At 37.8% G+C, this 23,594-nt stretch overlaps 3 protein-coding genes across 5 annotated transcripts in view; 1 reads left to right on the plus strand and 2 right to left on the minus strand.

Moving 5' to 3' along the window:
* Positions 1-610, minus strand: part of SPATA6L (spermatogenesis associated 6 like) — a 288,921-nt gene extending 288,311 nt beyond the window's left edge. For 2 of the 3 annotated variants that reach the window (XM_074394764.1, XM_074394766.1), the window contains exon 1: positions 371-610. The gene's annotated coding sequence lies outside the window, so the exon portion shown is untranslated. The remainder of the gene's footprint in view (positions 1-370) is intronic. The other variant, XM_074394765.1, reaches the window with a different exon arrangement.
* Positions 611-618: 8 nt separating this feature from the next.
* The window catches only part of CDC37L1 (cell division cycle 37 like 1, HSP90 cochaperone), a 28,495-nt gene continuing 5,519 nt past the window's right edge, over positions 619-23,594 (plus strand). Inside the window, exons 1-6 of the mRNA XM_003935667.4 lie at positions 619-953; positions 4,411-4,692; positions 9,191-9,284; positions 16,717-16,832; positions 17,696-17,818; positions 22,553-22,717. Coding sequence (XP_003935716.1) covers positions 822-953; positions 4,411-4,692; positions 9,191-9,284; positions 16,717-16,832; positions 17,696-17,818; positions 22,553-22,717 — 912 coding nt within the window. The 5' untranslated portion in view covers positions 619-821. The remainder of the gene's footprint in view (positions 954-4,410; positions 4,693-9,190; positions 9,285-16,716; positions 16,833-17,695; positions 17,819-22,552; positions 22,718-23,594) is intronic.
* The window catches only part of AK3 (adenylate kinase 3), a 51,722-nt gene continuing 33,293 nt past the window's right edge, over positions 5,166-23,594 (minus strand). The window contains exon 5 of the mRNA XM_074394772.1: positions 5,166-5,530. Coding sequence (XP_074250873.1) covers positions 5,431-5,530 — 100 coding nt within the window. The 3' untranslated portion in view covers positions 5,166-5,430. The remainder of the gene's footprint in view (positions 5,531-23,594) is intronic.

Here is a 23,594-nt window from a genome sequence, read left to right on the forward strand (position 1 = left end):
TCCTCGTAAAATGTATGATATCGGGCATGGTGGGTCTATTTCCTCGTCTCAAAAAAAGGGGATAAAGAGAGCACATATCTTTAGGCTTAAACAAGATACGTAGGAATACAGGAAGCCCTTCTTATACGTTCGCTATGATCCTAATTTTTTGAACCCGTGCTCGCTCCGGTACTTTATTTTTGGTGTACTCCTTCAACCAACCAAGTTTCTCAGAATTCTGTTGTTGCTTGTAATTAGAAATCAGAGGAAAATTGGCTCCGCTTATTCAAAATTTTCCTCCTCCCGCCCCAGCTCTGCCTTAGAATCACTGGTTTCAATGTCAATGTAAAGGAATGAGACGCAATTTTCAAGCAACATGCAGAGTGCACACCTGGTCTGAGTACCTCCGGGCGGCCAGGACCCGCCGTTTCCGGCGTAGGGAAGGAACACCACACAGCAATATCTAACACTACCTAACAAACGTTTCTCCACCCACAGCGCCATCAGCGGTTAAAGCTCCAGTGCCGAAATGCTCCAAAGAACGGTGCTTAAAACAGGAATACAATTGCAGATCCAGTCCCAGGTCCAGGGACGCGCCTCCACAGCTCCGCCCCTACAGGAAGTGACGCACCATGTCGACTATTTCTTCCGCCGTCCGCCGGTGGCCAGGCCCAGGCTATCGCGGGGTGTGCATTGCCGTCGCGGCCAGTAGAGGGATTCTGGGTAACTGCCCCGGCCGGCTGGGTCTTCTGGCTCGGCGCAGCAGGTTCCGCTCACGCCAAGTCAGTTGGCAGTGGCAGTTGTAGGGCCGGGGGCGGTTGTAGGACCCGGGGCAGCCGGACATGGAGCAACCGTGGCCGCCTCCGGGACCCTGGAGCCTCCCTCGGGCCGAGGGTGAGGCTGAGGAAGAGAGTGACTTGGATGTGTCCCCCAGTTCTCCCCGCTGCCCGCAGCTGCCGGGCGGCGGCGCCCAGGTGAGAGGGGGCCGCGTTCTGCGGAGGGATGGAGTGGTGCTTTCGCCAATCCCCTGGAGTCCCGCGTCTCCCGGACCTTGTACGTCTTTTTTGCGCCCACCTCGCTGCTGGGGGCCGGGGGCCGGGGGCCGGGGACCTGATACCTGATGCCTGATGCCATCCCACCCCTTTTATAGCATCTTCGGAGGGGTAACGGGGTGGCCATATATTACCAACCTCCACCTCTACGCACACCTTTATTTTCACCTTGGCTAATTGCTTCTCACGCTTGGAAGACGTTCCTCCATCTCCCCTTCCTGTCAGCACCCAGATTGGGGGCGGCCAGTGCCGTAACATTGACCCTTTGTCCTCTTGTGAGAGGTTTTCCCCGAGCACTTTATTCTGTTAAAGGCTTTAGCATAGTTGTGCACAGTTGATAGGCACAGTGAATGATTGCCGTTCAACATCACACTGAGTCCTGGCAAAGATTTCACATCCTATTTCACCCAGATCGATAAGTGATTATAAATTCTTTAAACCTCGCTTTTGACGCTGGCGTACACCTCTCCCATTCGCCTATTTTTGCCTTACTGTTTTGTTCTTTTGGTTTTGCTTCACATCCTTCTCCAGTGAAAATATATACGAAAATACTTGCCTTTTCCTTCAGACTTCTCTTAGGTTCCTGATACTGTGTTTTCAATCCAGCTTTCCTGCCTTCTTGCATTTGAAACGTATCCAAATGTGATACACTATTAAGCCTTTTTTCAGGGACCTATTATGAGATACATACTCGTATCACCTTGTCCTGTTTTTTCCTTCAAATCCATGTGTGTTTTGGATGTATATTTGAGGATCACAGACTAAACACTACTATGTGTTCTGCCGCCTTCTTGCAAAATGGGGTTCCCAGGAGTGTAATAGATTTAAGAGTAGTTTTCCTCTCAACTTATTTTGCTAGATATTAAATGAGGATGAGTTAAATTGCCAGTAAGCGTGAAATTATCGATCTTATGCCCAGCTAACGGGGTTAGTTGGCTTCACACAGAGAAAAATGCTGTTTCATAACCACAGTCTGTACTGTGGCCAGCTAGTCACTGGGGAACTACAAGACATTTTTTTAGGAGGACAGAATGAGAGTTGATGGGTCTGTCGTTAGTCACCCTCTAATTTTGGATCACTAGTGTCATCTTTATATACAAAATGTATTATAAGCACACGATGTGTTAGGGACAGAAGGGGAAGAAAAAGTGAACAACAGGTGCCATTGTCCATTTTGAAGTCATATGAAGAGAAAAAAGGTGTCAAGAATTTCAGTGCATTGTGGTTGAATCACAGAAGTAATCTAGAGAAATATCTGTAAGTTTCTTACTTGTGCACTTATAAATTCGTTTAGCTGGAAGAGATTTTAGAAGTGATTTCCCAGAGACCATATAACTAGTTAGTGCCCAAGCTAAAACTAGAACCCACTTACGACTCCTAGTCCAGTATATTTTCCCACCTACTGCACTGCCTACCCTGTGAAGTACTGTAAAACTTTGTCTGAAACCACCTTTAAGTGGTATTAAAATTTGCAAAGTGGGCCAGGCGTGGTGGCTCACGCCTGTAATCCCAGCACTTTGGGAGGCCAAGGCAGGCGAATCACCTGAGGTTGGGAGTTCGAGACCAACCTGACCAAGATGGAGAAACCCCGTCTCTACTAAAAATACAAAATTAGCCTGATGTGGTGGGGCGTGCCTGTAATCCCAGCTACTCTGGAGGCTAAGGCAGGAGAATCACTTGAACGCAGGAGGTAGAGGTTGCAGTGAGCCAAGATCATGCCACTGCACTCCAGCCTGGGCAGCAAGAGCAAAATTCCATCTCAAAAAAAAATTTGCAAAGTGATTATTAATTCTAAGTTCATGTGTTTATTACAAACTTACCTATTGGTCTTGCTGGCTTTAAGACTTAAATTTTTAGATTGGACTATTTGGAAAAAATAAAATGTTTAATTGATTAACATTTTATAATATTTAAAAAGCAGCTTTGGCTTAATTTTGTCAAATGGGGGGATCTAGACTCCTTAAAGTAATATGTGATAATATAGTTCTGAGATCCAATTAATGTAAAGGAAGACCACGTTTAATGTCCCTCTAAAACTTCTGTTTGTTCATGGAATAGAATGTGATGTAATATTTTATTTAATCACCTGAATACATGTTGGATAGTGTGCCGAAATGGTCAAATGTTGTCTGGGTAGTTTGTGGAGAATTTAGACATAACTTATTTTTAGAATTGTTTGAGTTGAGAAAAGAATATTTACTCCCAAATGATTTGAAAATGTAAGATATTTCTATGTATCCATATTACTTTTCTTGGAATATTGTCATCTTTCCTTCTTTTTCTAATTTTTTTTTTCCAAGACAGAGTCTGACTCTGTCACCCAGACTAGAGTGCAGTGGCACAATCTTGGCTCACCGCAACCTCTGCCTCCCAGGCTCAAGTGATTCCCCTGCCTCAGCCTCCCGAGTAGCTGGGATTACAGGCGCCCACCACAGCACCAGGCTAATGTTTTTTGTATTTTTATTAGAGATGGGGTTTTGCCATGTTGGCTGGGCTGGTTTCGAACTCCTGACCTTCGGTGATCTACCTGCCTCGGCCTCCCAAAATCAGGGCTTGAAGAGTAAGCCAGATATGGGAACAGATTGGAGAGAAATTATTCTGAATAAGTAGTTGAAGTTGATCTACATTTGACTACAAAGTCATGAAGAATGTACCTTCATCTTTTGTTTTATAGAGCCAAGGAATATAGGCAATTGAATGTGTATAACAGTACTTTACATGTAGTAATTAAGTAAATATTAAAATTAATTACTACTGCTTCTGAGTAGTACAGTCAACATGGTAGACCATTGGCCCTTAAAAGAAATTTGACTTTGCCTATTTTGATTAGGAACAAGTTAAAGGATACCTATCTGATATAATCAATTATAAATAGAAATTTACGGTAAGAACTTCTCAAATCACCAAGGATTGGAACTATACAGATAGAAAATAGAAACCAAGAAACAATTACTTCTAGATGAAAGGAGGTTTTTTTGGAGTGACGAATTTGCAGAACAAAACTGTAAAGGTCTGGTTGGCAGCATGTTGAGTATTGAGGTGGTGAACTAGATTTAAACTTCATTCTCATTATTCTGTTTGTTGAGGATTATGAAGACTATTTATTAAATGTTAAGCACTAGCTTTATGCATGACACTGTGATAGTTGCCAGCTTTTTGTTGCTGTTGTCAGGGGATAGGCATAAATTAACAAAGAAGTTTAGAATCTAGTTGATGAAACAAGGACTAAGATATAAAAACGTGACTGCAGATCTAGAACACAGGATATACTATGTACCAAATCATTATACAGAAACCCTTCGAATTAAAAAGAAATTGAACTGTGCTGCATAAACATCCATTGCTTTCTTCATTTCTTACAAATATTGTTTTTATCCAGATGTATAGCCATGGAATTGAATTGGCTTGCCAAAAGCAGAAAGAGTTTGTGAAGAGCTCTGTAGCATGCAAGTGGAATCTCGCTGAAGCTCAGCAGAAACTTGGTAGCTTAGCACTGCATAATTCCGAGTCCTTGGATCAGGAGCATGCCAAAGCACAAACAGCAGTATCAGAACTGAGGCAACGGGAAGAAGAGTGGCGACAGAAAGAAGAGGCTTTGGTACAAAGAGAGAAGATGTGTCTGTGGAGCATGGATGCCATTAGCAAGGATGTTTTTAATAAGGTATGACCTTTTATTGAGCCATAATGAAAGAAGAAAAACTTACATGTTTGTGCAAACCAGTTGTGCATATTTGGTAGCAAAGCAGCAGAATCCGGTAAACAGTGTCCAATTTTGAGTTAATGAAAGGTACTTGAAAAGTTTATGAAAGTCAAAAAGTCTCAAAGCTCTTGCTCTAGAACTGCAGACTCCAGGCAGTTAATTGACCAGTCTCAAATACATGTTTATATAAATGTACTGCCCAACAAATATTACATATATTAAATAACATTCAGAAAAATTTGATATTTATAGAGATAAGAAAATATATCAGTAATGAAATATTTTCTTCCACATCTCATATTTTGTACCCGCTACATTGATTATCACTACTTTAGAGTTCCTTTAATTCAACCACCTTATTTTTATAAATGAAGAAACTGGAAAAATGAGTAGAGTTACTTGATAACTTCGTGGTGGGTTAAATGTGAAAAATTCCTGACTGTGGGATTGAGAGAGAAGATAAAGAGAAGTGTTGAATATCCTTTATTAAGTGCCTTTAAGAATGAAGGCTTACACTTTTAAAATCACGTGTTCTCCAGACTTCAGGGTTTTATACCTCAGTATTCCATTTGAAAACTAAAGTTTCTAGAGATTGATTTTCAAATGCTTAAAAAGGGGGACAAGGCAAAGCTTAATAACTACATGAACAAATGTTTTAAATGTGAAATAAAATGATATGTATTGAAAAATAGGCCAGGCTCAGCTGTCCACACCCGTAATTCCAGCTTTTTGGGAGGCCAAGGCAGGCAGATCACTTGAGTCCAGGAGTTCGAACCAGTTTGGGTGACGTGATGGAACCCTGTCTCGACAAAAAATAGAAAAATTAGCTGAGCATGGTGGCGTGTACCTATAGTCCCCGCTACTTAGGAGGCTAAGGCAGGAGGATTACTTGAAGCCAGGAGGTGGAGATTGCAGTGAGCCGAAATCATGCCACTGTACTCCAGCCTGGGCAACAGTGAGAACTCATCTCAAAAAAAAAAAAAAAAAAGGAAAAGAAAAATAGTGTATATTAAGCCTTATTTTGGAGAAATATTTATAAAGAAGTCTGTGAACATGCTGATGGGTACAGATATTTTGGTGTTGATTTTTTTCACTATCCCGTAATGGCTGAAAGAAACACAGTTCACAGACGCTAAAAGCTTTTAGCTTTACCACAAAGGTATATTTTGTATGTTATCCACTGTAAGAGTTCTTGAGGCCTGAAACGTCAGAGAATAGGGAGAAAGAGGCCTTCAAGTTTCCTCATTTTCCTTAATTAGCCCATGGATATATCATCTAGGAGTGAATTTGGACTTTAAACCTGTTTTCAACCTTTTTTTTGTGGAAAATTTCAACATACACAAAGTAAAGAGATGAACCCCACAGTCCACATCAACAGCTATCATCATTCTGCCATTCTCATTTCATCAGTACCTTCCACTACACCCATTCCTGCATATTATTGTTACTTTTTGTTTAATTTTTGGGTAAAATTTACATGCTTTGAGATGCACAGATCTTAAGTGTAAAATTTTTTTTCTTTTTTTTTTTTTAACTCTGCTTTAGGCTTTGTTTTACTGCAAGAAAGTGTAAATTTTTAACAAATACATTCATGTGTGTAATCCACACTCCTTTGAAGACATGAAATGTAGCATCTAGAAAATAAGTATTTAAATCTTTAGTCTGTAACCTATGGGGCAATGAAATTCAGTCATTTTCTACTAATTTGTAACGTGGTACTTCTTTATATTTGTACTTCACCCTCAAGTTTCAGGGAAAGACTGCTCATTTTTTGTGTAAGTCCACAATGAATCTTATCTTTTACCAACATTTTCTAGACTTCTTAGCGTGTAACCTACTTGTTAATTGTCCTCCTGGCTTTCACCTACCCTCATGAGCTTTCTTTTTTTTTTTTTGAGACGGCGTTTCGCTCTTGTTACCCAGGCTGGAGTGCAACGGTGCGATCCTGGCTCACTGCAATCTCCGCCTTCTCTGTTCAGGCAATTCTCCTGCCTCAGCCTCCTGAGTAGCTGGGATTACAGGCGCGCGCCACCATGCCCAGCTAATTTTTTTGGTATTTTTAGTAGAGACGGGGTTTCACCATGTTGACCAGGATGGTCTCGATCTCTCGACCTTGTGATCCGCCCGTCTCGGCCTCCCAAAGTGCTGGGATTCTAGGCGTGAGCCACTGCGCCCGGCCCCCTCATGAGCTTTCTTAATTGCTTTTCCCTGGACCAGCTCTAGTTCTGCTACAGCAGTCAGTAACACACATAGATAAATGTACATCACCCCTAATCCTATCAGTACTTTAAAAATGAGTCATATCTTTCTGAACTTACTCTGTGCCTATACTAATTTATATATACTTTTTCTCCCCCTCCACAATAGGATTATTCTTTATCTGAGTCATTTGCTTTATCTGTATATATTGTTTGAAAGGGGTGCATCTTCTTGTTATTTTCTGTTCTGCATTTATATCCCAACACTATTAAAATAATTTTTTCTTCCAGAAGGAATGTTCAAAGTAGTATTTCTTGTTTTGTACAATTAATGTCTCTCTTTTAAGACAGTGGTCACAAAGAAAATATTTCCTTAAACTTAGGTTCTAAGATAGCCTACGTGTATCTCACAAATTAATTAGGACTGTCTTTATGTTCCAGTTATTTGCTCAAAATCCTACACTGGTTTTGTCTGGGAGCTTGAGACTTGAGAGAACTGGTCTAGATCTATGCTATCCAACTTGATAGTCACTAGCCACATTTGCTGTTGAGTGCTTGAAATGTGGCTAGTCTGAATTGAGATGTGCTGTAAATATAAAATACATACCAGATTCCAATGACTTAGTACCAAAAAAAGTAAAATATTAATAATTGTTTAGTATTGCTTACATGTTGAAATGATAATAGGTTGGATTTGTTAGGATAAATAAAATAATGTATCAGTGTCATCTGTTTCTTTTTGCTTTTTAATGTGGCTAATAGAAAACTTTAAATTACATTTGCAACTTGGATTATATTTCTTTTGGACAGTACTGATCTATCTAGACTGTAGATAGACTGTAGACTGGCAGACTATATAAATAAAAATATATATTATTTTTTTGAGACCGTATTTGATTCTTGTTGCCCAGGCTGGAGTGCAATGGCGTGATCTCTGCTCACTGCAACTTCTGCCCCCCGGGTTCAAGTGATACTCGTGCCTCAGCCTCCCGAGTAGCTGGGATTACAGGTTCCTGGCACCACGCCTAGCTAATTTTTTTGTATTTTTAGTAGAGATGGAGTTTCACTATGTTGGCCAGGCTGGTCTTGAACTTCAGACCTCAGGTGATCCACCTGCCTCGGCCTCCCAAATTGCTGGGATTACAGGCATGAGCCACTGTGCCTGGCCAGAACAAAATCTTTTATTATGAATTAAGTCGACTTTTGAGTGCTTCCTGATTGTAAACTGGCAGCGATCTCGTTTGCAATTTTCATTTTTGGCAGTGATGGTGACAGTATAATTGTGATCACACAATGTTCTAAGAAACTTCTACTAGTTTTTCTAGCCAGACACAAACTTTATTCTTGGTGTGTTTTATGACTTATTTAAATCAAAATAAGCACTTCCTTAATAGAAGTTTGTACTTGACTTTAAGAATCAAACTGTTTGGCCTCTTCTAAGAAGTTTATTAGAAATGCAACAAAGGGCCAGGTGCAGTGGTGCATGGCTGTAATCCCAGCACATTGGGAGGCCAAGGCAGAAAGATTGCTTGAATTCAGGAGTTCAAGACCAGCCTGGGCAACATAGCAAGACCTCATCTCTACAAAAATTTAAAAATTAGCTGAGCATGGTAGCTCATGCCTGTAGTCTCAGCTAAGGTGGGAGGACCACTTGAGCCCAAGAGGTTGAGGCTACAGTGAGCTATAATTGTGGAACTGTACTCCAGCCTGGGTGACAGAACACTCTTTCTCAAAAAAAAAAAAAAAAAAAAAAAGACATGCAATAAAGGTCTATTTCTGGTTTATGTCTTAATAAAGAATTTATAGTAAATATACTTTATTCTCTATATGCTTTGAATTACTGAATTTCTGAGTTTATTTCCAGCAGAAACTCAAAAGATTAGGCAAGAGTTACAAATATTTATAGGAAATAAATAATGCAAAAGTAAATTATACATGTAAAATATAAAAGATGTTTCTATACCTGCTTTTAATTGAGAAATTCAGCTTACCAAAAAGGTTAATTCAGTTGCTTTTCTGTATGATTTCTAAGATGAACCTATTATTTTCCACATCATTTTAAACAAAATTAATAAGGTTCCCATATAAGAAAATTTTAATTTTAAAAAATAGTTTAACAGATGAATTTAATCATGTGGTATCAGTATGATACTATACCACATATGTTTTCTATAGGAGGAATTACTAGGTATTCAGTATCTGAGAAAGAAGATTCAATTAGAATTTAAAATCTGATTTAAGTTTCTAAAATTTTTTCTTAGAGTTTTATTAATCAAGATAAAAGAAAAGAAACAGAAGTTGAAGATAAATCAGAATCATTTATGCAAAAATATGAGCAAAAAATCAGACATTTTGGTAAGTCTACTTGGGTTTCCTTCTTTGTAATGTTTGGTATCATGTGTACATGTGCAATAAATGGATTTATAAAATGAGAAGCAAAAAGAAAAGTGGCAAACTCCAGTTTTGTAACTCCTTCTGGCACAGCTGTATAGATCTTGTTTTAGAATTTGTTTTTGTTTTAAATAAAATTAATTGACAGAGCAAACCAAATGGCAAAGAGAAGCAAAATAATTATTATATAGTACTACATTCTAAGGCCACTTTATGTATTCCATAGCCTCTTTCCATTTCCTAGCTAGTCTTTGCTTTTTTCATTTTCCTCTTTGCTTTCTTGGAATCTGATTATCTATTGGTTAAAAGATTAGTATTCATTTTTCTCAGGTTTTAGATATGATGCTTTATAATTCAGGCAGATCCTTGAACTGTCACTCGGATAAATATAGTAATAGAACTGTATATATAAATAACTGAAAAATAGTTTTTTTCTACTGGGGAAAAGGGGTAAGGGTGGTTGATATAAGTTAAGGCCTCCCAGAGGAGCCAGCATCTGTGCTTGAGTTTGAGGAACAGGTAGGAGTTTTTCATGTATAAAGGAGGCAAGCCAACAGCAACAGCATGAGAAAGGCGGTTAGGAAACAGCATGGTGTGTTCTGAGAATTATAGGCAGTATGATACTGCTGGCATGAAAATGCTACTGGGAAGTGTTGGGGGTTAAGGTTTAAAACTTTTAATTCCAAGTAGTTTGTTAATTTAGTAAACATGGTTTTTATTTGTAATATGTTCATGAACTTTTTAAATGGTATTTTGAAATCCTTTTTCTATTGGTGTTTGGTTTGTTTTTTTTTTTTACCTCAAGTTTTTTATTTCATTTATACTTCAGTTGTGTCAATACAAAAAATATTACTTTCAATTTTTTCCCTTCCTTTTTTGCAAATTTTTCATAAAATATTCACTTTGCTCATACTTTTTATTTTAAAAAAAGAAAAAAGACTGTATTTAACTCAAGAATAGTACCTGAAGAAATAAAGACAAAGTTTTTGTACGTAAAATCAATGTGGCATTATTTATAATAGGAAAAAAATGAATACACAGGCCTCCCTTAGACTGATAGTGCAATCTTTAAATGAGCAGAGCCTTGAGTCATAAGGATAGAAGGCAAAAAATTTGCACATGAATCTTAGTTGTGATATGTGAGTTGCCACTCCCGCCTACAGTTCTTGCTTTCTAGGCCCATGTTTTTCTGCTGAAAGAAAAATACTACCATATACTGATTGCTCTTTCAGAGCACGTATATAGCATCTGGTGAAACAACATTCCTCAAGGTGTTTTCACCCAGTTGGCGCTCTGAAAGCTGGTTGTTTTGAAGCCCTGAGAAACCTAGTAAATGAGAAACAGTTTCACTTTTACTGTAAGCTGAGTGCCTTGTTCAGAGCAATTTTGTGTAGGAAAATACCCAAATCATACAAAGTGTTATAACCCATCTGGCACTATAAATCTTTAGTAAACCATTTCACCATTTTATAAAACCTGCTGCTTCTGAGTAGTAATGTTCATGATGAGAACAGTGAATTTCATGAACCCTACAGTCTTATTTCTTTTGCTCTAAAATGAGTTTCTGGGTCAAAAAATAATGTGGTGTGGTGAATAATTCATTTAGTAAGACTACAGATGTATTACTGTTTGGAGGCATGGCAAGGAGGGAGGGCACTTCCAGATCTAGAGTGGGCTCGTTGAAGTGAGGAATTACCAGTCCCTCTGAGATGAAATGGAACCAAGGTAATTAACCTGCTACTTGATCACTGACTGATGTCTGCAGTGCATTGTGCCATATTGAGATTTTGGTGTTTTTTGCTACTGGCAAATTAGGTGTTCAGTTGCTAAACTGGATTAGAATACCGGAACATCCTTGATGAGGAAAGCCTACACTGTTCAATCTATGCATAATCTCAAACCTGTGCCACCATGATCCCTGAGTTTATGAAACTGTGATGCAAATAATGAGATAGTTGAGGAAAAAGACCGAGTTAACATCTGCAGGTGATTAATAGCAATCATTTTGCCACTGTGTGTTGTGAACTTCTCATATATTATCTTGTAATACCAGAGCCTTGCTGTTTTCACACCTGGCCAGATCAATAGCCATTTCCATAGTCACATTGTGCCTGTTTCTTAGTGGAAATGCATATTGCCTTTTACTTCAGAGGAGATACAATAGTTGCCGCAGCACTTTGGATTCCTCAGGAATGGTATGAAGGTAGTAGGCTCCCAAAATTTTCATTTTTTCAGGTTTTGGATATGATGCTTTATAATTCAGGCAGATCCTTTTCCCACTCTGGTATAGATGTATCTTAAGGGACCTGGAATACCTGCTATTTCTGCTTTACCAAATTCCATCTATGGGGAGTGGATCAACTTGTAGTCATGGGAAATGATGAAATAATAAAATCCCTATAGACTGCATTATGGCACAGAGTTGATAGAAGTGTGAGACAAGACAGTAAAAATTTGTGGCTATACCTGCTTGATGGAAGGTTTCTGATATATGCTTATTGTGATAAAAGAAGAAAGCTTAGCAAAATGATGACTATATTGGTATAACTCCTTTGAGTTTTTGTTGTTGTTGTTGAACTTTCGTTTTAAGTTCATGTGCAGGATGTGCAGGTTTGTTACATAGGTAAGCATGTGTCATGGGGATTTGTTGTACAGATTATTTCCTCACCCAGGTATTGAGCCTGGTATCTATTAGTTATTTTTCCTGATCCTATCGCTCCTCCCACCCTCCGCTCTTTGGTAAGCTCCAGTGTGCATTGTTCCTTCTCTGTGTGTGCATGTATTCTCATCATTTAGCTCCCACTTATAAGTGAGAACTTGCGATATTTGGTTTTCTGTTCCTGTGTTAGTTTGCTCAGGATAATGGTCTGTGGTATACTCTTTTAAATACATCTACAATAGGAGATGTAATTAAAGCTTCCAGTTGGAGGCTTTCTGGACTTGGATTGCATTCTGGACTCTTGGATGACATGAGCCTGGTATGTATGGGGGCTGTGTAGGGCTATAGGGCCTTCACTACAGTGCTTCTCTGGTCTGAGCTGTACTTACATTCTTCAGAGTTTTTCCTAACTTTTCCCTTATACTATTTGTTGACTACTTTTCTTGTGCTGCTTTTACCCTTAAAATTAGGTGGAATTTACCACCTAATGGTAAATGGTACAGTATATCATAGAATATTAGAACAGTGAAATCTGATTTTTCCCCTATGTTTGCATTTAGTTTATTTAGTTAATTCACATTTTATAAAATACTAATTTAGAAACAAAGCCTTTTATCTTTTAAATTTCACAACAGTTATATTCAAAGTTACATGCATCTGTGACATCACTGGCTTTATAATCGTCAGAAGCTTTTTTGAGTCATCTAATTTTTCATAGCACCTCATCTTTACTTTCAGCAAAAGTTAGCTGTGATTCAGCCTTTTTTAATGTGTAGGATGTTGTCACTGGAAATTTTATGCAGAGTAATAAACATTTGTGCAAATACTATGATAGGATTTTTTTTGTTTATACTGACTATTTACAACTTCTTCAATATAATTATTGCTTTTAAAAAACATCAATATTCTATTTTTGAAAAACATTTAATGTAAAGCATTCTTACATATGAAGTGAAATAAATGTAAAATGTATATGATTTTAATTTTTTTAAAGTTATTCAAAAATATGCCTGGAAGGAAATACATCAAAATATTAGTAATCATCTCTTGTGGTAGAATTGCAGATAACTTTTATTTTCTGGATTTAAAAAATTTTTCACAGCAAATAAACTTTATTTTTATAATCTGAAAAACATATTTTCAAAGAGTTTATCCTAAGAATTCAAAATGGCTTAATATTAAAAAATTCATTATGTGATTCACAGTATTAATTGATCAGAGTAGTATAACCACAAGACTTGGTGATCAATTTGATGTGGGAGAAATGGAAATATCAGAGGAATTTCCAGAATGCTTGATTCAGTAAAATGGAGGCTAGGAAGCATTGTAGGATGGCAGAGAGACAAATATGGGTTTGGATTCAAGTAAGATGGATTTATGTGCAGGCATATTGGTAGAAATGAATATGGTGGTAGATGATTGGAAATATAGGAGATCTGGAGTTTAGGAATATGGGAAAGTCATACAGCTTTCCTCAAGGAATTCACAAACTAGCTGGGAGATTTTTAGTACATAGAGAAATTAAAATGAATTATTGTAACGTGTTAGAATGTATCATTTTAGGCCTGGCATTGTGATCATGCCTGTAATCCCAGCACTTTCAAAAACTGAGGCTGGAGGATCACTTGAGCCCAGGGCTTCAAGACCAGCTTGGGCAACACAGTGAAACCTCATCTCTACTAAAAAAAAAAAAAAAAAGCCAATTGTGGTGGCTTATACCTGTAATTCCAGCTACTCCAGAGGCTGAGGTGGGAGGATTGCTTGAGCCCAGGAGGCTGAGGCTGCAATGAGCTGTGATTGTACCAGTGCACTCCAGCCTAGGCAACAAAGGAAGACCCTGTCTCTCAAAAAAAAAAAAAAAAAAAAAAATCATTCTATCAGTATAATGAAAGAGGAAAGGGAAATCAGTAATAAGGACATGTGTATTTGTATATTTCAGAACAATTTTAGGAATCAGGTGGCATATTGAAGGTTAATGGATGGATTCAGATTTAGATGTTCACTAGGGAAATACATGGGCTAAAGCATATAATTAAAATATTTAAATTTGTCAAAGTGGCCAAGCATTCAAAGAATTTGTTTGGCGAGATTGTTAAATGACTGTATTATCCTTAACCAAAGGATTAGATAAATAAACATTTTTTAATTAGTGTTTATCATTTATCAAGTATTTGCTATGTCTCAGACACTGTTCTAAGTGCTTTATTTGAGTTAATAGCATTTAGTTGTCACAAAAATCCTGAGTTGGATACTATTTTTAGCCCTATTTTACAGATGAGGAAATGGAGGTAAATAAAGGGACTTGCCCATAATGGTAAAATGCTGAAGCCAGTATTTGAACCTGGGCCATTAAGCTCTGTTTTCTCAGTCACCATCTTATATTGTTACTCTCCATTTGTATACAAGTTTGTTTACAAATTCCAAAATAATATCATTATTTTGTGGTATATTCTGTTCCACTAAGTTACTGATTCTCTTTTATTTATTTATTTTTGAGACAGAGTCTTGTTCTGTTTCCCAGGCTGGAGTGTAGTCACAAGATCATAGCTCATTGCAGCCTCAATTTCTTAGACTCAAGCAATCCTCCTGCCCCAGTCTCCCAAGTAGCTGGGACTACCACACCTGCTAATTATCTTGTGTTTTGTAGAGACAGAGTCTGGCTTTATTGCCCAGACTGGCCTAAAACTTCTGTGCCTCAGGTGATTCTCCTGCTTGGACCTCCAGAAGTGCTGGGATTACAGGCGTGACCTACCATATCCCACCTCTCTCTAAGTATTTTGTTTACAAAATTCCACACAATTTCCACAAAGGTCTGTATCGACTACCTATAACTTCTCAATTTCATACTGATTCAATGTGCATTTTTGAAATCAAGTGATGGTAAGTATTTCTCAGATTAAAAAAAAATTTTTTTTCAACGTCAAGTGTTAATTTGTCTCAGGTATTAAATAGGTAGTTAAAAAATATTAACATTTGGCCAGGCGCGGTGGCTCATGCCTGTAATCCCAGCACTTTGGGAGGCCGAGGTGGGTGGATCACGAGGTCAGGAATTCGCGACCAGCCTTACCAACATGATGAAGGAAAATACAAAACTTAGCTGGCCATGGTAGCATGTGCCTATGCCAGCTACTCAGGAGGCTAAGGCAGAATTGTTTGAAGCTGGGAGGCAGAGGTTGCAGTGAGCCAAGCTGGAGCACAGTGGCTCCGTCATACCTTCTGCAGCCTCCAACTCCTATGCTCTCAAGTGATCCTGCTTCCTCAGCCTCCTAAGTAGCTGGGACTGCAGGTGCACACTGCCATGCCCAGCTAATTTTAAACTTTTTCTGTAGAGACAGGGTCTTACTATGTTGCCCAAGTTGGCCCGTAACTTCTGGACTCCACCAGTCCTCTGGCCTCAGCCTCTGAAAGTACTGAGATTACAGGCATGTGCCACCATGCCCAGCCTATCCCCTTTGAGACGAAGTCTTGCTCTGTCACCGAGGCTGGAGTGCAGTGGTAAAATCTTGGCTCGCTGCAACCTCTACCTCCTGGGTTCAAGCGATTCTTGTGTCTCAGCCTCCCGAGTAACTGGGATTACAGGCACCTGCCACCATCCAGCTAATTTTTGTATTTTTAGTAGAGACAGAGTTTTACCATGTTGACCAAGCTGGTCTTGAACTCCTGCTTCAGCTGATCCGCCCGCCTTGGCCTCTTAGAGTGGTGGGATTACAGGCATGAGCCACCATCATGGCCCTGTCCCCTTTCTTAAAGTGAGGAAAAATGAATCGTTTATTTTTAATTGATTCACATTTTTGCTGTATATTCTCAGTAGGACATTTGTCTTCAGTTTTGTTCTTTCTTGTGTACTAATGTGGAATTAAACACATAGGAGTTCATTTTGTGCCCACAGGAAAGGCTTACTGCTAAACTATTGAGTCAGCTCTACAAAATTTCCATGAATGTCAGACTTCTTTGCGTGAGTCTAAAGAATCTAAACCTAACACTGCTATATTGAATTTATTCAGTTAGCCAGGCACAGTGGCTCACACCTGTAATCTCAGCACTTCAAGAAGCCTAGCCAGGAGAATCTCTTGAGGCCGGGAGTTCAAGACCGGCTTGAGCAACATAGCAAGACCCTCATCTTTATGGAGAAAAGAAGAAAAGAAAAAAAATCTTTTCATTTATAAGACTGACTAGACAACATTAAAAAGTTAACATTTTGCTGGTTCCATGATTTCTTGGTTGTGTTATTAACTTTGACCAAATTTCCTACCAATTTAGATAAAGGTACAGATATACCTTAAATAGTATTTGGATTTCTTTGACATCTTGAAACAAAATGGCAACCATTTTCAAATATGCTTAACTAATTTTTGAAAGACCTTGTTTATGACAGACTCACCAGTAAATGGCTTACATAACTAACTCTCAGTTTGCCCAAGACTTTGGGCATTCCTAGATGCAAGACTTTCTAATATTGAACTGGCCACTCTAGCCTAATTATCTGAAATAAAGCTTTCTGTGAATTTTAGAAGCTATTTCCAGTCTACCATATATTGCTTTAAATTTAGAGTATTAACCGTCACTTACTCATTTACCATAATCCATTGCTCTGGTAATATGAATTGTCTTTAAAGAGAATCATATAAAAATACCATTGAGAGATTAATGAATTAAGAATGGTTGGTATTTCTTCCCTTCCCTTCGTAGGAAGAAAGAAAATATTTGACATTTATGGTTCAATTCTTTTTTTTACAGGTATGTTGAGTCGATGGGATGATAGTCAGAGATTTTTGTCTGACCATCCATACCTTGTATGTGAAGAAACTGCTAAATATCTTATTTTATGGTGTTTTCACCTAGAAGCTGAGAAGGTATTATTATGTGAACCTTGACTTTCTGGGAACCTTAGTGGAAATCTGATTTCATACTTTATTGATGTTTTGTTCTGTTTTCTATATTATGTCCTTTAAAAGAAAGCAGGAAGGCCATTAGATGGAATTACCATTTTTTGCTTTCAGATGTGCTTGAGTTTAATGTGGGATTTTGTTGTTTGAGTTAGCATGCAGAGGCTTTTCCACTATACTTTCTCTGCCACTCTACCCCTGTCTCTCCTGTTTCCATATACTATAATCTTTTTTCAAACTAATTTGAAAGTGTTTTATTATTTTATTTATTTTTTTGGTTTTGAGATGGAGTTTCACTCTTGTTGCCCAGGTTGGAGTGCAATGGCACGAATCTTGGCTCATTGTAACCTTCACCTTCTGGGTTCAAGCGATTCTCCTGCCTCAGCCTCCTGAATAACTGGGATTACAGGCACCTGCCACCATGCCCGGCTAATTTTTGTATTTTTAGTAGAGATGGGGTTCCACCACACTGTTCAGGCTGATCTTAAACTCCTGACCTCAGGTAATCTGCCTGCCTCAGCCTCCAAAAGCGCTGGGATTACAGGCGTGAGCCACCACCATGCCCGGCAGAAAGTCATATTTTTTTTAAATCCAGACAGTAATCACAGTATTAAATCAAGTTCACAGTATGGTCTTCCATTAGTTATTCTGGTCCACATACAAATTATCAAAAAAAGAACCCTAAGATATATTGTTTATATGTTTGTAAAGTATTTGACTTAAAACTAAAGAGTAAATCAAAAGTATTCTAAAAATTCAAAATTTGAATCAGTATGCCAATTAAATATATTTATATATTTATTATATCATTTAAATCTGTTTCTTTTCAGAAAGGGGCTTTAATGGAACAAATAGCACATCAGGCTGTTGTAATGCAGTTTATTATGGAAATGGCCAAAAACTGTAATGTGGATCCAAGAGGGTGTTTTCGTTTATTTTTCCAGAAAGCCAAAGTAAGTAGTTATTTGATATTGATAAATGGTAAGATTAGGCCCCAACTGAGACCTCTTTGTTCTATTCATATCAATAGAAAGCATCCAAGCAGTATGCCACAAGCTAAATTCTGTAGATTTTCTTGTGAAAAGAAAATTTATATTGCTAATTTTATGCTAATTTAGACTTACAAGAGCTATATAAGAGGTTGTACTATAGCATATGTTTGAAATTGAGACCCATTCAAAGGAATGTGTGTATTCAGGAAACTTGTGTTCCATCATTAATTCATTCAGTAAATATTGAGTGCCTGATGCAAAGCACAGCTGTTTCAGATGCTCAGGATGCATTGTTAAGCAAAATAGATACAGAATTCTTCATGTGTAGAACTTAACAGTTTAATGAAAAATCAAACTTTTATAAAGAAAAAATAAGCAACCTAAACATTCGTCAGTTAAGGGAATATTTTAAAATACCTATGGTACATAGAATATTACGCATTCTTTAAAATATTATTAATGGATCATTTGTAGTGAGCTGAAGAAATGCTTATATCATAAATTCACAAGAAGCAGTACATACTAGAGGATGTTGGCCATGTTGAAGAAAAATAGATGTCTAGAAAGATGAAGTACATTTGATACTCACAAGATTAGTAATAATTTAAAAGCTGCCCAAGAAGTAGAGCAATAAGAATTTGCATTCACTGTTAGTGGAAGTATAAATTGGAACAACCACTTTGCAAAATTTCCTAGTAACGTTCAACAAGTGCCTACCTTAACACCCAGAAATTCTCCTAGGTGAATACAATCTAGAGAGTAGATTCTCAAGGTATGGTCCAGGGACCCCTGAAGGTGTTCAAGACCTTTTCAGGAGGTCCTGAGTCCAGACTATTTTCATAATAATACCAAGATGTTATTTTTTATTTTCATTTTCATTCTCTCAGTAGTGTACAATAGAGATTAATGTAGAAGTACAAACTAAGATGTTATTTTTTTATTTTCATTTTTATTCTCTCAGTAGTATACAATAGAGATTAATGCGAAAGTACAAATATGACAGTCTAGCCATGTTCTGTAAAGCCAGACATTAGATTTAGAAAAACTGAAGGAAAAGCAGCTCTCTTCTCACTCATTTTTTTTTGTTTTGGCAAACAATTTTTTTTTTAATAAAAATCTTACTAAGGGCCGGGCGTGGTGGCTCAAGCCTGTAATCCCAGCACTTTGGGAGGCCGAGGCGGGTGGATCACGAGGTCGAGAGATCGAGACCATCCTGGTCAACAAGGTGAAACCCCGTCTCTATTAAAAATACAAAAAATTAGCTGGGCATGGTGTTGTGTGCCTGTAATCCCAGCTACTCAGGAGGCTGAGGCAGGAGAATTGCTTGAACCCAGGAGGCGGAGGTTGCGGTGAGCCGAGATTGCACCATTGCACTCCAGCTTGGATAACAAGAGCAAAACTCCGTCTCCAAAAAAAAAAAAAAAAAAAATCTTACTAATGGTGGTGTAATGAGTTTGTCATTGTTATTTTGAGTTAATATTTTAAAAATTCCTCAGTTTTAATTTCTAACAGTAAATACTGACAGATACAACTCACATAAACAGAAAAGCTCTTTAGGGTCCTCAATAATTTTCAAGACCGTAAAGAGAACTGCGTCCCTTGAAAAACTCTTAACACGTGTGTATTAGATGGCTATAATGTTTATGGTAGATTGTTCATAACAGCAAAAGGCCTGGGAACAATGAATAAATTGTGGTACAGGTTGAGTATTCCTAATCCAAAATTCAAAATGTTCCAAAATCCAAAACTTTTGAGCATTGCCATGACACTCAAAGGAAATACAGATTTTGTGTTTTCAAATTAGAGATGTTCAGCTGGTAAGTATAATGCAAATATTCCCAGATCTAAAAAACTTAACAATCTGAAAAACTTCTGGTGCCAAGCATTTCTTATATGCAACCTGTATATTCATTCTATAAAATACTAGCCAACATCAGCATGGATGAGAAAAATAGGAGAGTGAATCAAACAAAGCACAGAATGATATATCTGTCTAGATAGAGACTAAATAGATATATCTAGTATCAAAGTTCATATTTGGTATTTCTTTTAAAGTATATATATACTTCTTAAGTATATATAGTACTTTGTAAGTATATGAATATGTATGTGTGTGTGTGTGTGTGTGTGTATGTGTATATAGACTCTTTTTTTGAGATGGAGACTCATTCTGTCACCCAGGTTGGAGTACAGTGGTGTGATCTTGGCTCACTGCAACCTCTGCCTCCTGGGTTGGAGCAATTCTGCCTCAGCCTTCCGAGTAGCTGGGATTACAGGTGTACGCCACCACACCCGGCTGATTTTTGTATTTTTAGTAGAGATGGGGTTTTGCCATGCTGGCCAAGCTGGTCTTGAACTTCTGACCTCTGGTGATCCACCCACCTTGGCCTCCCAGGGTGCTGTGATTACAGGCATGAGCCACCATGCCCAGCCATAAAGTATTTTTTTAATAACAGGCAGAACTAAGTATATTGTTGAAGGATACATATATATGCAGTAAAACCAAAGAAACAAAGGAATAATTAAGAAGACAAAAGTTACAATAGTGATAACCTCAGGGAGGGAGGGGGAATGTTTTTGGGAAGTAGTTTTTAGGTTACTAGTAATGATCTATTTCCTAATTTCTATGGGTACATAGTGGGGGTTTTGCTGAATAAATTGTGCATATATCTTGTACATGCTCTTCTGCATGTAGGATATATTTGGACATATGCAGTTGGAAGTTAAAAGGAAATATACCAAAAGTTTAACTTCGGTTATACTTGTGTGGTAGAATTATAAACGATTTCCATTTTCTTTTTTATGTACTACAATGAACATTTCCTTTTATAAACAGATAAAATTATTTTTATATTTAAAAAAACCTATCAATGTGGCAGTAGTCCTAACTTAAATGCCCTAAACTCTTCGGAAATGGAACCAAAATATGAAGTTTTCCTCAAACAGTTGAACATTAATAGTAAATGCTTGACTTGGCATTTTAGCTAGGCTCCTTCTGGTGACTAGTCTAAATTTTTGTTTGTTTGCTTTTAGAGACAAGGTCCTGCTCTGTCACGCAGGCTAGAGTGCAGAGGTACAATCATTGCTTACTGCAGCCTTGAACTCCTGGGCTCAAGCAATCATCCTGCCTCAGATTCCCAAGTATGTGGGACTGCAGGTGTATGTCGCCATACCCAGCTAATTTTCTGTAGAGATAGGGTCTCACTATGTTGCCCAGGGTGGTCTCGAACTTCTGGGCTCAACCTGTCCTCCCACCTTAACCTTTCAAAATGCTGGGATTGAGCCACCTCCCTCAATCTAGCCTAAATTTTAACTTGACACATAAAAGTAGTAAAAACTATACTTGCCTTTTCATCTTACATTAATAGATGTGTTTAAACTGGTCCTTAATAAAAGAATGGAACATGGCTAAACCATATATATATTCTTTGACATTTACTTTAACAGAGTAAATGAAGTAAAACTGAAAGGCACTGGTCTTCAATCTTAACATTGTATTGTTAATAATATTTAATTGTGAAATAATCACTTTTATGGTTTGCTTACTTTGTTGCAGGGACTGTTCTAAGCACCTTACATGGATTAACTCATTAAATCCATTTAACATTTTATGAAGATTACTGTTGCTATCTTATAGGTGAAGAAATTGGCATAAAGAAATTAAGCAAGTGGCCAATAGATTACTTAATACAAAATCTGTCATCACTCTGTATCTGCATCCCTAAACCTTAGGCATGCAGTGAGGTCAGCAATTGTGGCTCTAAATTTTCAGAAAGAATACTTTTGGATATGACATACTGTGTGTCCACACAAGTTCTTATAAAGTGAGGTGCTAAAATGCAATTGAGGAAATTCTTCCTAAATGTGTAAGAAGATAAGATGGCAGCACAGGTCATTCTCTGCATTATTTGAATAGATGCTGATGCTAATAACTAATCCACAGGTTTAACCTGATTACACAACCTACAGTCCACACTACTTGAACTTAAAACCTGCATTCTATTGGTAGAATAAATCTCTGTATCATTTCTCTGTATTCAGAGGAGACATAAACAGAGGCAGTTGCCAATAGGGAGTTGCCTAAGAGTTCTGCTTCCTCAGTATAAGTTATCATACTTTTTCTTTTCATAATATTGAAAAGAAGGTACTTGCCTAACTAGAACAAGAAGATATTTCCATAATGGTGTTGACCGTTGAATTCTATTTGATTTTCATAGCTCCTGTAAGTAGGGAATAGAGAGTTAGAAAATTACTAAAAACAAGTAATAATGCCCCCTCATTAATTGTTGAAGAATTAAAAGGTTTTAAGAATATCCCTTGATTGTTTGGTAGTGGGAATATGATAGAATGAATTTGAGAGATTAAATGAGGACCATTTTGGATCCTGTGAAGGATTCAGATAAATTAATGAAAATACAGAGAAAGGCTTCTTTAAATTGTGTGTGTATGTATAGGGAGGGGTTGTTTTTTATCAGTTTACTTTGCTGAAGCATAAGGAAATGTAGCAAGCCAATTATTAATGTTCCTATAAATCAGGTAGTTTTCACAAATGTGGCAGGGATTGTGGTGGTTTCTATGTTTAGACTCTTCACTTTGTCATTACTTCTTTACTTCAGACCTGTTATATGCCTTCTGGAATTTACTATGTCTAGAAATCTTGAAGAACACAGTCTTTGTTTTTTTTGTTTTTTCTAGGCAGAGGAAGAAGGCTATTTTGAAGCATTCAAAAATGAACTTGAAGCTTTCAAGTCAAGAGTAAGACTTTATTCTCAATCACAAAGTTTTCAACCTATGGCAGTTCAGAATCATGTTCCCCATTCTGGTGTTGGATCTATAGGTTTATCAGAATCCTTACCACAGGTAAGTTGGAAAAATAAATATTTATTTATTTATTTAGAGACAGAGTCTTGCACTGTTTCCCAGGCCAGAGTGCAGTGGCGCAATCTTGGCTCAGTGCAACCTCCGCCTCCTGTGTTCATGCGATTCTCCTGCCTCAGCCTCCCAAGTAGTTGGGATTACACCACCACACCAGGCTAATTTTTTGTATTTTTAGTAGAGATGGGGTTTCACTATTTTAGCCAGACTGGTCTTGAATTCCTGACCTCATGATCCCCCTGCCTCTACCTCCCAAAATACTAGGATTACAGATGTGAGACACGGTACCCAGCCAAATATTTATTTTATAAGCATATTAGTTCACATAATTTTTGTTATTTTGGTCCACTCTTTTTTTTTTTTTAACATGTGTTACCATTTTAAATATTCCTGCCTCAGAAGATAACTGTTTAATCTTATTTCATGCCATGTTTTGGCACTGAATCTCACCTCTTAAGTATTTAAGAGATAACAGATTTCCTCTCCTTTTAATGTAGTAGTGATTAGTTGTACCTAACCATTCTTAAGAAAAAATGTTAGCTATTGATCATCTCAATCATAAACTCTTCAAGATGACTCTTCCTTAAAACATCTCATTCTAGGCCGGGCACAGGCGCTCATGCCTGTAATCCCAGCACTTTGGGAGGCCAAGGAGGGCAGATCACGTGGTCAGGAGATCGAGACCATTCTGGCCAACATGGTGAAACCTCAACTCTACTAAAAATAGGAAAATTAGCTGGGCATGGTGGCATGTGCCTGTAATCCTAGCTATTGGGGAAGCTGAGGCAGGATAATTGCTTGAATCAGGGAGTTAGAGGTTGCACTGAGCTGAAATTGCACCTCTGCACTCCAGCCTGGTGAC

The sequence above is a fragment of the Saimiri boliviensis genome, chromosome 2, assembly GCF_048565385.1.
Source record: "Saimiri boliviensis isolate mSaiBol1 chromosome 2, mSaiBol1.pri, whole genome shotgun sequence".
Taxonomy (NCBI): Eukaryota; Metazoa; Chordata; class Mammalia; order Primates; family Cebidae; genus Saimiri; species Saimiri boliviensis.